A 14986-nucleotide genomic window follows, 5' to 3' on the forward strand; every position below is an offset into this window, starting at 1 on the left:
CACACGAGAAGGTGACTTCTGAGCTGAGTCTCGAAAGAATTCTGGAAATCAACCAGGCAAAGGGAGCCAGGTGTAATGTTAGGGCCCAGAATATCTTGAGCAAAAGTGAAAGTGTCTGTGGGGAGGGCAGGAAAGGATAAACAATTTGTTACTCAGGAACAAATGGCAAGTAAGGGATTAGGTTTTTAAGTAATGATAAAAAGCCTGAACTATATCCAGTAATCTTTGAAGGGTCTTAATCAAGTAAATGACCTTATGAGATTTGCATCTTACTCTGGTAGATGGTTTAGGGAAGGGCGGAAAGTAAGGACACTTCTTGCAAGGGCCTTCTCAATTCAGAGGAGAGGGAATATGGCTCAGGGCTAATGTAGTAGCAATAGAGATGGAGAGAATTCGATGAGTTCTAGATATACTTAGGAAATACAAATGGCAGGACTTGTGGATTGATAAAGATGTATTTAAGAGGTAAAGTCAGTAGGACTTGTTGATTGAAGATGATGATGGGAGGAGGTGAGGAAAAGGGAGTCTAGGATGACACTTTAGGTTTCTGGCTTGGTTGGAAGAAGCATAGTGTCATTTACAAAGAAGAAACAGAAGAGAACAGTTTGGGATTGGGAAGAAGGGAGATGAAATATTGAGTATCACACATACTACTTTTGAGGTATCAATCACTGTTGGATGAAAAGTCTGATATAGTGAGATGGTGATGGCTGTGGATGCCAGTGATTGATTTGTTCCAGGGTCAATGAGTAGAGCGAGAAGAGCAAAAGACTAAGGATGGAGCAATGAAATACAACAACATTCGATGGAGGAGGAAGCGAGAGAAAGAGAAGAAGAAGAGAAGAGGGAGAGAAAGAGAAAGAGGGAAGAGGGAATGAAGGAGGAATAGGGAGTCGTCAGAGGAGAAGTTAAGCCCTGGACGCTAAGGAAGGAGAGGCAGTAGACTACTGTGACAGAGAGCCCACAAAGCAAAGATTGGGAAGTGTCCACTGGATGAAGCAGCAGGGAGGCCTTCATTTCTCAGTGTTTCTCAGGGGAGGAAAGAGTGAAAAAGTAAGAGCAGAGGTCTCATGGCAATGAATTGAGGAGTGAAGATGAAGTGAAATAGTGTACTACACAGACAGTGTAAACAACTGAAAAAAAAAAGAAAAAATGGAAGAGGGGGCGGTGTGCGGGGGAGGCTCCCAAACAGTGCAGGTTATAGCATCTGTAGAGGAACCTGGGGAAGGGGCAGGGGGACCTGAGTATGAGGGAGCAGGTAGCGTTGGGAGTCAAGTCAAGCTCACAGCATTTCTGGGTTAGGGAAATAAGCTGCGGCAGTCAACAGTTGAGGGTTTAGCAGGGCTTCCAACAGTGCAGAATCAGGGACCGAGCCACCAGCTGTGGGGCAGTGGACAGGCCCACTCTTCTAGCAAGAAAGGATCAAGGGTTAATTAGTGTCTTCAGCAGAGCTGGGAAGTTGGGTGTTCCCCAGCCGGTCACAGTCACCAGCCAGGGCCAGAGCAGAAACCTTGACCCTCCACCTCTTCATTCAGACAGGACTCATGGCAGCCATGTGTTACCTAGGGAGAAGGTGGGCATCAGATCCCGGCTTGCTGATACTAGCAGACTACAGCACCTCACCTTGTATTCACATTCCAGAGGCTATCCCACCCCGTCAGAATTGTCCTCAAGTTCATCTTAGCACTCCACATACTCTTACGAAAGTGGCCACACCCCTCGCTTCCATACTCACATCAAAGAGCCCTGCCCCATGCTGCTGGTAGAGCCGTGGGTTGAGAAAACCAAGAGGGGGGGAGGCCTCTGAGGATTCTGTGTTCATTTATCAGGGATAGGAGTCCCCCAAACACTGGAGTCGAGGCCTGCAAGGGTGAGGGTACAAGTAGAGGTTACGGGTTCAGAGTGATTGGACTTTTTGGGAGGGATGGATCAGAGGTCTCTGAGGAATCGGGGTTCTGGGTGTAAGGTCTTGGGGGTGGAGGGTGCGGGTAGTCCCTGGGTGGGGGTTTGGAGCCAGGCTCATTCTCACCGAGGTGCCAGACACCCATGGAATGGGCACACGGTTGCTGACCACCCAGTAGCCATCAGAGAGTGCAGCCACGTCTGGGTAGGCACGGCCGCTGGCATTGAAGTAACTGGATGGTGGCAAGTGGGGACTGGAGCTCAGGTACTGGGCTACAGCTTCCTCCTAAAAGGCATTCTTGAGTGAGTATCATCTGCTGCACTGAGGATCCCACCCGTTCCCCCCTCCATCCACACAAACACACACGTACCTGGTATGAAGGCCGTCGGAACACATTGCTGAAGCCGCCACCACTGATATAGTCAACAACCTCATCTGTGACTCGGAAAGGATTCTGGAAGGATGTGCCTCCCACCGTGGTGACATAGGGGCTGAGGGCAGAAGACAGCACTCAGATTGCAGGGTCCTAAGGGCACCTCCAAAATGCATGGGGATGGGTGAGTATGGGTCTGGGTCTTGCTGGAGGGACTGGGGAAGCACTCTGGTGAAGTATGTACATGGGGATGACTGAGAGATTTTGGGCCCTCAAGGCATGACCTGAGGTGACTGTGCACACTTTTCCCTACGGAACACCCACCAAATCTCCCCCTAAAATGCCTGGGGACTGAGGAAGCGGAACACTGGGAGCTATGTCCTACTCAGGAGACTCGGGGCCTGCGACCTACAGGAAGAAGAGGGGGGCGCAGGTAAAGTTGAGGGTTGAGCCACAGGAGCACCTGGTGTGATCAAGACAAAGGTTCCAGATCATGAGGTTATAGATGAATTGGTGGTCACAGGTAAGTGGTGGGCTGGGGTGCTTACCTGGAGGCAGGGAAGCTGGGACGGAACTGGTGTCTTCCAGAGACAGACCAACACCCAGCCCCACTGTCACCTGGGAGAGAGACCAAGTTTGCCACTCAGTTTAATTGGTCAGAGCTTGGAATGTGGGTTCAGATGTCAGAGAGGAAATTCAAGTGTTAGTCATTACTGCAAGAGGTCAGAGTTGAGGTCAGGTCAGTGGTCCCTGTTGAGTTCAGATTATGAGATAGAGATCAGGTCCAGGAGTCACTGCGCGGTCAAAGTTCTGAGGCTGGGTGGGTGTGGGGGTCTAAGTTTAGAGTAGGAGGTCACCTGAGGCAAAGAGCAGGGTGAGACCCCGAGCAGCAGCCTTCATGAGCTCGGTGTTGACCCGTTGGATGTAGGCGCTGCTGAGGGAGTCCTCATCATCTCCGTAGCTCACGGTGTGCACATGTGGCAGGGCTGACTCATTACTGAGCAGCAGGAGCCACTGTAGGAAGGGCTCCTGTGACTCATGCCGGCCTGGATTTTTTTTTGGAGAAGAGGGAACAAGGGCAGTCATTTGGGAGGTTGTCAGGATCTCCCTGTAGCTCATGGGATTCCCTTGGGGAAGCAAAGATCACCACTCACCCCCACCTCTATCCCCACCAGCCAGTCCCCTTGGCAGTACCAGGGCTACTGTAGACCCAGGTGGAGATGTTGGCGCCAGCACTCATCAGGTACTCCACATCTAGGCTGGCCTCGATTCCGGCCTTGCCCCGGCCCTGCTGTCCGACCACACGGGCTACTGATGCGTGGTGTGCGAAGTTCCCACCGAAGAGGTGCATGAACTCAGCCAGGTCTGAATCATGGAAATACTGCTCCAGGAACTATGGAGGGTATCAGAGCAGATATCATGGGTCAGAGGACACAGCCCCAAGGGTCAGGTCAGGGGATACTGTCCCAAATCGCAGGATTGGGGGTGAGAGCCCAGGGGTTAGAGTCAAGAGAGTCAGCCCCAGGCTGGTCAGGCACCTTGGGGAGGCGGTAAGGACCCTGAGGCTCTCTGCGTGGCTCACCTGGGCACAGGCTTGACTGTTGTTGGTCGTGCCAGAGCCCACGTCTTGTGCCGTCAAGTTGTAACGCTCACGGATCACAGATGGGGTCACCCCCAGGTGCAGGCCAACAGTACCTGGCACCTGTGGCTCGGGGCGTTGCCTCAGGGTTGATGTGGGGGGAAAGCGGTGCAGCCCCCCCACTGTGGGGAGGAGTCAGGCTTGAGGAAGAGATCCTTTAGCCTCCAACCCCCATTTTATCACTGACCCCCCCCCCCACCAACCCCCCTGGGTGTTACCAAAGTCCACGTGGGAGGCCAAGGCCTTCGGGAGCCGGTAGGGACGTGGGGACCTTACAACATGGGTCTCTGCAGGTCCCCCCATATAGCGATGAAACTCAGCCCCAGAGAGCAGCAGCTCTGCTTGTCTGAAGTCAGAGATCAGAGAACAGAGGTCAGAAAGCGTGGAACAGAGCAGAGGAGGCTGCCTGAGCATCACTGGGCAGTTAGTCGTTATCTCCCCATGTGTTTTCACCCACAGGCCCTGGCAAGCTCTCAGCTCCCTTCCACTGCGGTGACAAATCTCCCTGATGGGATGATCGGTGCCCTCCATGAGGCAATTACTCCCTCTTACCGGACACTCAGCCAGCAAGTCAGAAAGTCCTGTGTGGTCACTGAGTGGCAGTTCCGGGCTCCAGCAGCCAAAAGCCATTTCTGGACTGTGTGGAGGGTCAGTGGTGATGGCCGGACCAGTTCAGCCACATCCTCTAGGGTCAGGTACTTTCCTGCAGGGATTCAGTAGAGGCTTTTGCCTTCATTCCTTGCTTTTCTAAGCTGCCCTTTTTGAACCTTAACCAGGAGACATTGGAGCTTAACATGATGGCGAGTCACTGCTCTCCTGTGTGGCTCATGCATACACCTCCTGGGTGAACCTTAGATTGCCCCCCTCACCACGAAGGGCTTCCAGCAGGGGAAGCCCACAATCCAGCTTGACCATTGAAGCAAAACATGGACCTTCTGGAGCAGAGTGGGGAGTAAAGCAGGGAGAAGAGTGGAGGGGAAGAGACTGCAGACCAGTATGGGGGCTGGCAGCAGTCCAGGTGAAAGAGTAATCAACTGAGTTGGTGGCAACAAGGAATGGTGAGACAGTGGCGTATTTCAGAGCTGCAACTGGCAGACTTAGGGTCGAATGGAGGAGTAAATGAGAGTGAATTTAGTGGGGGGAGGTGAAATTTGAGGTAATGAGCACTTATACGTACTGGATGCTACTTCCCCATTTGTCTGGTAGTTGGTAAACAGTAGAGTCAGAATTTGAATCCAGATCTGATCACCAAGCCTGTGCTCTTAACCATACCCACTTTCAGTTTTTTAGCCTGATGAACAGAGGTGGAAAGTTTTGGAGGAAAGAATGTGAATTAGTTTTGGACACTCTACTTCCAATTCACCTTTTTATTCAGAAACTCTTTAATAAGGGTCACTGCCATTCATCTGTCCTATACCACCCCCTCGACAGGCCCCAAGAGCACGTCCCTGACATGACCTGCACCGTCCCACGCTCAGCCCAGTCCTGTGTCCCTCCACTGCATCCCACATCCCGCCCCCAGTCCCATCAGGCACCGTAGCGAGAAGAGCCGGGATCCGACACAGCCTGCACCAGCTCGGACAGTCTCTCCAGGTTCTGCTGTCTCAGGGCAAACGTGAGACTCAGCTCTTCCTCAGGGTCCACACGGCCCAGAGACACCCAGCCTGGTGGCAGCCTGCAGGGTCAGGGGTCAGGCACATGGCCTTCATTAGAGTAGGGATGGGAAGGTTCAGCATTAGACCTAGACCTTGGGGAGGATTCCAGAAGCAGATATGGATCACAGGAGGTGGATTATCGGGGACTGAGTCTGGGAACCTGGGAATAAGGCTATGGAGTGGGTACCAGGAGCTGGTAAGGGGGGTGAGGGAGGTTAGAACCAGGAAAACGGGTACAGGAGAGGCCATGGGGTAGGGGGTGTCAGTGCTAAGTCAACTCACGTCCGCTGCTGGTCAGGCTCTGGGCTGTAACTGCATTTGCCGGCGACGAAGAGGGCAAGGAGCCCTAGGAGGCTGCAGGGGCAGCACATGGGTTTCAGCAGGAGCTGGACTGTCATCGTGTTCCCACCCTCCAAAATATACTCCCTCCAACATGATTCCCTTCTCCCAGGGCCCCCTAGTTTCTTACCAGGCTCGGGGGCCCATTCTGCGTTTCTGCAGATCCGCTGTCATGTGACAGATCACATGAGCCCTATAGTGCACCACCACCCGTCTCTGCCTAGAAACTAGTGACGATGCTGGCTCCTCCCTTGAATGGGTGGTCCTGAATGCTGAAGAAGGGGAGGGGCTGCCCCTCGGATTCTCCCTCTGTGGACTGTCAAACCCTGGGTAAGCTCAGGGCTCCCTACCTGCTGCCAGAATCCAGGACTCACCACAGTGTAGGGGGTGCTTAAGAAAGGGGCTTTGGAGGCCCACAGACCCACAGACCCAGGTTCTTACTAGCTGTATGATATCAGAAAGTCACTTAACTTCTCGGAGCCTAGGTTTCTTCATGTAGAATATGGAGACTATTATGTTAAAAGTGCTCTGCCTCAGAGGGTTGCAGTGAAAATTTACAGAGGTAAAGCTGGCAAACCCCTCAGCAGAGAGCCTCACATGGCAAAGGCTCAACAAATGTGAGCTCTTATTACACGTGAGTATATAGGGGCCCCACGGAAAACAAATACACCACGTGGCTGCTCTTGTACCCACCCCCACCTCCCTGAAGACCCTCAGGCCTAGAGCTGGTCATCTCCAAGATCTCTCCCCAGCCAGCCAATCCCTCTCTAGGTCACTGCCACAAGCAAGCCCCTGCTGTCTGCCATCTTCTGGCCTCCTGCCCATGTTAGAGGGAAAGGTCGACTGCAGAGAGATGTGATAGTCAGCCTCAGGCTGGGCTCGGGCTCCCAGTGCCATCCCCACTCGCTCCCACCCTAGATGCTCCTATGTCCACCACCTTCTGTGACTTCTGAGGTGTCCACAGTGCGCCAGGTGCTTTCCCATCATCCCCCCCACCCCTACGGCCCCCACAGAACAGAGCCGGACACTGGATACAAACTGCAGTTTATTAAGGCTCCAGAGTGAGAATTGGCACTTGATTCTGGGCAGGGGCAGGGGTGTCAGTGGAACCCAAAGGAGCTGGGCCCAAACAAGTTAGAGGGACTGCCCCCATTCCCCCTACCCCCCAATAAATAAAGTCTCAGCTCCATCTCAGGGTGCTGGCACAGGGCAAGAAGCCCTCACTGAGGAGGACCCAGGGCTGCTGCCTCCTTCATCATCTTTCTCTCCACACTGGACCTGGCCACAGGTCAGTGCCCAACAGGGCCTCGTGGTGCTGGTGCTCTGACAGGGCCGGGGTGAGATGTGAGACCTGTCCCCACTGGAGGACTCTGGGGTGGGGCGCTGGCCTCCCCCACGGCCAATCATGGTCCGAGGCTGCCCAGGGCAGGCTCAGATGGGGCCTGCATTGGGGACACTGTGTGCATCCCAGGTCGGGGCCCAGCCCGGGCCACAGCTAGATATGCAGCTCCGTGTCATCGGGTGGCTCCAGGCCGGACTCTGCACTCAGTGCTGAGGCTGAGGGGCCCTGGGCCACCCCAAATGGTGAGACAACAGGTGAGCGAGCAGCCAGAGGAGACAGTGAGGGTGAGAAGCTGGGGGACATGGCAGCTGAGGACAGGGAACCTTCATGGCTGATGGGGGAGCGGTGAGAGGCTGGTGGGAAGATGGCCCGGGTTGTGGCCGTGCTGGCTGGCTTGGGGGGCACAGACTTGGCTCCTGGGTGGGCCACGGCAGTGATGAGGGGGGGTGGGTCAATACGGGGAGCCGGGGGACATGGCCGAGCCTCATCCTTGAGCCGGGCGATCTCTGTGAAGACGCTGGCCAGCGGCTGGAACTGAGGGCACCAGCTCAGCAGGTAGTCCCAGTTATAGCTGCCACGGAGCTCCTCCTCACCAGCCACAATGGCCGTCAGTGCTCCTGCCACACATGGCTTGCCATCTGCTGGAAAGCCATAGTCCCCAGTGGGTGCAGGGCTTAGGCCACAGCCCCCCAGGAAGGCTGTGGCAGCGGCTGGGGGGCCCTCTTCTCGGTACAGAGTGGCCCCTGCACCCGGCAGCAGCAGCCCTGCCTTGCGGCCCTTATACCAGGTGTCGGGGGCAGGTGGCTCGCAGGATGTGTCACTCAGTCCATCTGCATCCTGCTGGATGCCGGAGTCAGGGCCACGGGCAGCCAGAGAGGAAGCCACACTGGCCACACGGGGGAACTCGTTGATCATGCGGATCTCGTCATCCTCTGCAGCCTCCGCTGAGCCTCGGCCGCTTGAGTGTGAAGGGTCCAGGGAGCCACCACGGGGGTAGGGTCCTCCAGCTCCTGGCCCACCATAGCTGGGGAGAGTCTGGTGATACAGGTGCTCTGAAGGCGGTGGGCTGGGTGGCTCTCGGCCCAGTTTCTGTAGAGAACCACTGGCCAGGGGTGCTGCCTGTGACATTGGCCCAGGTGCCGCCTCAGCCTTGCGGCTCCGGGCCCGCACCAGCCCTAGGACCAGGGCTGCCAGTGCGAGCACCACCACGACTCCCAGGGAGGCCGCCACAGCCCCCACCAATAGCAGGTTGAGGTCAGGTGCCAGGCCCAGTGCAGTGTGGGTGATGTCCACAGTTACGGGCACCGTGGCACTCCGGGAACCAGGCAGAGGCCCCCGTGCTACCACCTCCAGCCTCAGCTCCCGTGGTGCCTCACGTCGGGTCCGGCCCCCACCCCCAGAGGTGCCTGTTCCGCTGCCTGGTGCCCGGCTGTCCACCCGCAGGTACAGGGCACCTGTAGTCTGGTTGATACCAAAATAGGGGGAAGAGGTGGCAAGGGAATAGAGCACCAGGCCATCAGCACCTCCATCCTCATCTGTGGCTTGCACGTGACCCAGGCTGTGGCCACGCCGGGCACCCTCTGGCACTTGGAAGTGGAAAGCTGGAGCCAAGAATACCGGGTCATACTCATCCTCACCAGTCACCAGCACTGACACAGTGACTGAGGCTGACAAATTCCCAGCGTCGGTAGCACCCACCAGCAACTGGAAGCTTCCTGTGTGCTCATAGTCAAAGGCCACTCGTGCCCGCAGCTCCCCTGTTGAGCTGTTCAGCGCAAATGCCTCACGGCCCTCAGGCCCTGGCCCAGCCTCCAGCAGGTTGTAGCGGAGCCTTCCGAAAGCCCCAGCATCCCCATCGATCGCGTGCAGAGTAGTCACGAGAGTGCCCGGAGGCTGGTTCTCTGCCAGGCTGGTGCTGAGCAAGCTCAGAGGGAAGGCCGGCCTGTGGTCATTCACATCCTGGACCTCGATGGTCACTGGTGCCAGAGCAAAGTGTGCCCCGGCAGGGTCGGCAGCCCGCACGACAAGCTGATGTCGAGCTTGGGTCTCACAGTCCAAGGGGTGGGCCAGTCGCAAGTCACCCGAGCTCTCATCCAGCTGAAAGAGCCCAAAAGGGTCGCCTGAGCTGAGGGTGAAACGCACAAGGCCATGCGGGCCTGGGTCAGCGTCGGAGGCCTCCACGTGCAGCAGCTCGGCTCCAACAGGTGTGTCCTCGGGTACTGCCACACGGTAGGATGCTCGGGTGAAGACAGGTGGGTTATCATTGACATCCAGCACAGTGATGGTGACCGGCACAGCCGAGCTTCGAGGTGGCTGTCCCCGGTCAGCTGCAGCCACAGTTAGATTGTACTGGGTTAGGCTTTCGAAGTCTAGAGGCTCAAGCAACACCAGGCAGCCCAGGGCCCGGGGGCCTAATCCATCACCCTCCCCAGCCTCAGCCAGCCGGGGTTCCAGCTGGAAGACTCGGCCCCGGTTGCCACTGACGATGCTGTAGTCCACGGTGGCGTGGGTGCGGCTTCCGTCGGCATCTGTGGCCTCCAGGGTGAGCAGGTGGACAGGGGGCCAGGGGCAGATCTTCAGTTACTGCCACACGGTAGTGTGGCAACGTGAAGCTCGGGGCATGGTCGTTCTGGTCCTGCAGCTGCACGTGCACTGTGGTGCGTGCTGCCCGAGCCGGCGTCCCATGATCTCGTGCTTCCAGCACCACGTCCACCACTCCTGGCCCTTCATGGCCCAAGGCCATTGTCCCCACTGTTGTGAACAAGGTCCCTGAGATGAGAAGGGAATGAAGAGAAATATGCCATCAGCAGAGGCTGTGGGTGAGCAGAGTGACCCTTCGGGGACTGGGAAATGGCCTCGGAAGTCAGACTCCAGGGAGTGGCCTGTGTGCTAGGAGATTACGGAGTGGCCTCCAGGATTCAGAGAATGGCTTCTAGGCATGCAGTCAGGACAGTGCTTAAAATAGAGACAAAGGGCGGAAAATGTCCTCCCTGGGTTAGAGATCTAGGAGTTAAAGAGTTCAGGCAAGAAATTCCAGGAATGAGGTCAAAACATGGCCCAGCACAGTCAAGGATAAGGGGGTAGATCCCAGGAAGGACGCACCGTTGTTGGGGTCAACACTGAAGCCCTCAGCAGGGGAAGCCAGGTGGTAGGAGACGTGACCATTGGCACCTGAGTCCCGGTCAGTGGCAGAGACGGAGAGAATGGCACTGCCTGGGGGTGTGTGCTCAAGCAGCATCACCTGAGGTGTGAGGACAAGGGTTTATGGCCAAGCATCCCAGCTGCCCACTCAGCCTATGTTCTGGAGCTTGGTCTCATGAGCTCCGCTTGGCATCCGTCCCAGCTTGGAGCCCATCTACCCCTTAGAATTTGGATTGTGCACCTTCCCCCATTTGTGGGCACTGGAAGAAGAACCTGGACACAGTTCCCAGGACTTATAAGGCTGGTCTTATATCCCCAAAGATCCGTCCCCAAGTCAGTCCCGACATCCAACCCACCTCAGATCCTTCTAGCCTTGTCACTCCCCTCCGTTGTGAACAACCCTGGGCCCAGAGGTGGGGGCATCAGTACCTGGTAGAGGGTCTGTGAGAAGGCGGGTGCATTGTCATTGACATCCTCCACGAGCACCGTGAGGTTGGCACGGCCCTCGTGAGGCCCGTCATGTGCCAGGAGCTGCAGGTGGTAGCGGTCACGCTGCTCGAAATCCAAGGGGCCCGTGAGGGAGAGGCGGCCACCATAGCGGCCTACACTGAAGGGATCCTGAGGCCCAGAAGGGCTCAGCACATACCACAGTACTGGTCCTGAGTCCACATCATTCCCTGTTACCTGTGCAATCTCTGAGCCCAATAGTGCATCTGCAATACATGGGACAAGTGTGTTTGGCATGGTCCCAGAGGCCCCTGGAGCCCCAGAGTGGGGAAAAGTGCTTCCCTACCACCCTTTGTACCCCTCACTTCACACAGTCCTCACCTTCCGATACTCGGAGCTCCCAGGGCTGGGGGATGGTGGGGCGATTGTCATTGGTGTCGATGACCATCACCGTCAGGGTAGCTGAGCCCACCAGGGCTGGGCTTCCTCTGTCTGTGGCCATCAGCACCAGCCTGAACACAGAGCACAATCGGGGTGGGACCTGGGGATAAGGGAGAACCTTGTGCAGGGATAGGAGGGCTCAGGACAGGCTGGGGGGTGGGGAACTCAGGACGTGGCCTAGGGATTGAAGGGGATTCCATGCGGGGCTCAAAACTGGATGGACCTGGGATGGAGTCTCAGGGTCTACAGACCCAAGCCTCACCGTGTTTCGGCCCAGATCTCACGGTCCAGGATAGCTGTGGTAGTGATAGTGCCTGTGGCTGAGTCTACATGGAACAATCCCCGGGCTGGCTGGGATGCGGCCAGACTGTAGGAGATCTGTCCACTGGGGCCTTGATCCAGGTCATCTGCTTCGACCTGGTGAAAGTAGGAGGCTGCTGGCACTCGGCTGGCCACAGACAAAGTCCGCCCAGCCCTGCCCCCCATCTTCCCGTCACACCCCACACCTGCAGCAGGGGTCCCTCCAAGGGCCTAGACTCAGGCAAGAAGGCCACGTAGTGGGGCCGCAGGAAGCGGGGAGCATTGTCATTGGCATCTTGCAGGGTTAGGGTCAGCACGGAGAAGGCAAAGGCTCCTCCACTCTCCGCCTGCAGCACCAGTCGCAGCCGTGGGCTTGCCTCAAAGTCCAGCCCCTCTGCTGAGCGAACTGTGACGGCTCCTGGAGGGAGGTGGAATGTACATCACTGACAGACCTCTTGCTTGCCCTAGAGCCTCCCTGTCTGAGGCCCGCTACTCAAGGGCAGCCTCTCCCCAACCAGAGTCTCTTCGGGCCCAAAGAGGAGCCCCGCCAGGAGCCTGTCCCCTCACAGAGCCCCCTGCTCCTGCCCCTTACCTGTACTAGGCTGGATGGAGAATGTCCCTTTCTCATTCCCACTGAGAATGCTGTATGTGATGGGTCCACTTGAGCCCCCTGTATGGATAGCCTTGGGGGAGACAATGGGAGTCCCTGCAGAGGGGATGATATTGGTTGAAATGTGAGCACTAGACTGAGGGAGTCTGGGGACTATTTTTAGTTAGTAACCCCAACCCATCCAGGGATACAAAGCTGGGAGACATGGTTGGGCACCCACCTGGGGGTGCATTCTCACGGAGCATGGTTTCGCTACTAGCCCGGGGAAAGCGGGGTCCACGCTCAGACTCCCCCTGCAGCCCAACAATGACCACACCAGTGGCAGAGCGAGCTGGACGGCCAAGGTCGGTTGCCACGATGAAGAGGACACGATCCTGGGGACCCAGGGATACAGGGGAGCGGGCCACACGGATTTCACCGGTGTAAGAGTCCACAGTGGTGCCAGGAGGTGGTGTGCCTGCCAGCCGGTATAGGATGGAGGCATTGGCACCAGCATCACGGTCTTCAGCTCGCAGAGTGGCCAGAGCCAGGGTTGGGGTGCTGAGGCTAGGGCCTGGGCGGGGCAGGCGCAGCCTCAGGGGACTGGTGGGGAAGGTGGGCGCGTGGTCATTGACATCGCGCACCATGATGGTGATAGGCACTGTGGTGCTTAGGGGTCCAGCAGCTGCACCATCCACTGCATTCACGGTAAAGGCGTAACTGGGACACTGCTCTCTGTCCAGGGCTGTGGCTGTGCGCAATTCCCCAGAGCTGGGCTCCAGCAGGAAGGCTCCTGCTGCACCTGCACCCAGGTAGTAGGTCACGCGGCCATTGGGCCCAGCATCAGGATCATGAGCCTGTAGCTGCAGCAGCAGGGTCCCTGCAGGTGCATCCTCAGGCACCTCCACAGAGTAGGCAGGCACAGGGAAGGCGGGGGCATGGTCATTAGCATCCAGCACTGTCACTGTCACAAGCAGAGTAGCACTGAGAGCTGGCTGGCCTCCGTCCCGGGCTTCTATCTGCAGCTGGAATGCTGGCTCCACCTCCCGGTCTAGTGGCCTCATGGTGCCAAACTCCCCAGAAGCTAGGTCCAGGACAAAGGCTTCTGATGGGTCCCCATCTGCAGAGAAGGGCATGCGCACATAAACATACATGTGTCAGCCCATGGGAGTGGGGGTGATTTACAGGCAACCTGGCAAAGAAAGAGAAAGAGAGAGGGAGAGAGAAAAGAGGGAAAGTGGGATAAAGGCAGAGAAACAAAGAGAAACACAGAAGGTAAAGAAAGATACTGCAAAGTAGCTTTTCTAAGAGTGTGGTCTGCGGACCCCAGGGATTCCCCTGAGACCCTTTTGGAGAGTACATAAGATCAAAACTATTTTCATAGTAATACTAAGACATTATATGACTTTTTCATTCTCATCAACTCATAAATGCAGAGTGGGGTCCAGATGCTACCTGACATGTGATGACATCATGACTTGGATGCTTAATGGAATGTGTGTGCTTGTGTAGTCTTGTGTTTCCCAGAATATTCTAGGTAGAAAGTTTAGAGCATAAATATGTGTTGTTTTCAGAGATTCACTCAGTTTTTGCTGGCTTGTGTTCAGTTATACCTGCTATAATCTTTGTAACCTCATTACTGTCCAACAAATTGTTAGTTGAAATCCTAAAATTTCCTTGGGCCTATGCAGAAATATGGCAAGTGGTATACTTCATTGGCTTGTTTTGCAATGATATTTTAAAATTTTCTCATCTTTAATATAAATATTGTAAATACTGATATAATTTGTTTACTATATATTTATATATTTATTAAATTATTATTTCACATTTTATTATATCAATAAATGCTGATATCATATAAGCCAAAGTTCTTTACAGTTCTCAAAAATTAAGAATGTTAAGGGTTCCTGAGACGAAAAAGTTTGAGAACAACTGCTCTACAGGGAGAGACAATCAAGAAAGAAAAAGAAAGAAAAGAAACAAAAAGATAAAAAGAGACAAAGAGGAGATCAAGAACTGGAGGGGAACAGAAATAGATGCTTGGAGACACAGAAACATAAAGAGAAGGAAAAGGAGACCAGGCACATTGGGTCTGACACAGGCCAACAAGGAGTACCCCTGGGCAAGTGGGTGCGGGAAGGTTCTCACCCAGGATGCGGTACTGCAGCTGCCCGTTGGCTCCCACATCCGGGTCAGAGGCCCGCAGCGTGGTAAGGGTCTGTGGGTCCTGGCCCTCAGGCACCTCCAGGGAGAGATGGGCACTCCCAAAGGCTGGGGCGTGGTCATTCTCATCCTCCACAGCCACTCGCACTGTGACATGGGTCAACAGCGGAGGCGAGCCCCCATCCCGGGCATACACTATCGGGAAGCAAAATCAGTGAGATCTAGCCTGCTCTCATCCCATGGAGGAATCCACACCACATAGTGTTCACATGTGTTCACCAGGTGCACACAAAAATCAGAATATGTCCCTCCCTCCACACCCCACAAGCACACAGGCACACATACGTATATGTGGTGGTGTGACAGAAAAGGCACTAAATGAGGTAACAAAAGATCTGAGTTCAAGTCCCAGCTCTGCCACTTCCAAGCTGTGTTAGCCTAAGCAAGTTACTTAATCTCTCTGGTACTCAATATCCACATGCTACTCTGTTAAATGGCTGCAGTGTAATCTGAGGGAATCCTAGAGGGCATAGCTGTGACATTACGCATTTGAGAGTTAGTGTGATCACACTGGTGACAGCCTAGATGGCAGTTCAACTTGGACTCTGCCAAACTCTTGACTCCCCAAAAGGATTAAAAATATAATAGAAA

General features: G+C 55.4%; 2 protein-coding genes across 2 annotated transcripts in view; both read right to left on the minus strand.

Annotated features, from left to right (window-relative positions):
• Positions 1–1270: 1270 nt before the first annotated feature.
• TPP1 (tripeptidyl peptidase 1) lies at positions 1271–6115 on the minus strand. The gene is given in 15 exon segments (XM_036861922.1): positions 1271–1487; positions 1490–1562; positions 1736–1798; positions 1800–1862; positions 2030–2188; positions 2274–2394; positions 2825–2894; positions 3134–3322; positions 3471–3669; positions 3859–4037; positions 4134–4261; positions 4468–4618; positions 5451–5590; positions 5853–5924; positions 6040–6115. Coding segments are annotated over 15 exon segments (1716 nt in total). The 5' UTR covers positions 6084–6115; the 3' UTR covers positions 1271–1422.
• Positions 6116–6941: 826 nt separating this feature from the next.
• The window catches only part of DCHS1 (dachsous cadherin-related 1), a 34786-nt gene continuing 26741 nt past the window's right edge, over positions 6942–14986 (minus strand). Inside the window, 10 exon segments of the mRNA XM_036860977.1 lie at positions 6942–9813; positions 9815–10020; positions 10354–10492; positions 10822–11105; positions 11221–11351; positions 11543–11697; positions 11787–11998; positions 12173–12286; positions 12411–13289; positions 14321–14530. Of these exon segments, the coding sequence (XP_036716872.1) occupies positions 7405–9813; positions 9815–10020; positions 10354–10492; positions 10822–11105; positions 11221–11351; positions 11543–11697; positions 11787–11998; positions 12173–12286; positions 12411–13289; positions 14321–14530 (4739 nt within the window). The 3' untranslated portion in view covers positions 6942–7404.

The sequence above is a fragment of the Balaenoptera musculus genome, chromosome 8 (genome assembly GCF_009873245.2).
Source record: "Balaenoptera musculus isolate JJ_BM4_2016_0621 chromosome 8, mBalMus1.pri.v3, whole genome shotgun sequence".
Lineage (NCBI taxonomy): Eukaryota > Metazoa > Chordata > Mammalia > Artiodactyla > Balaenopteridae > Balaenoptera > Balaenoptera musculus.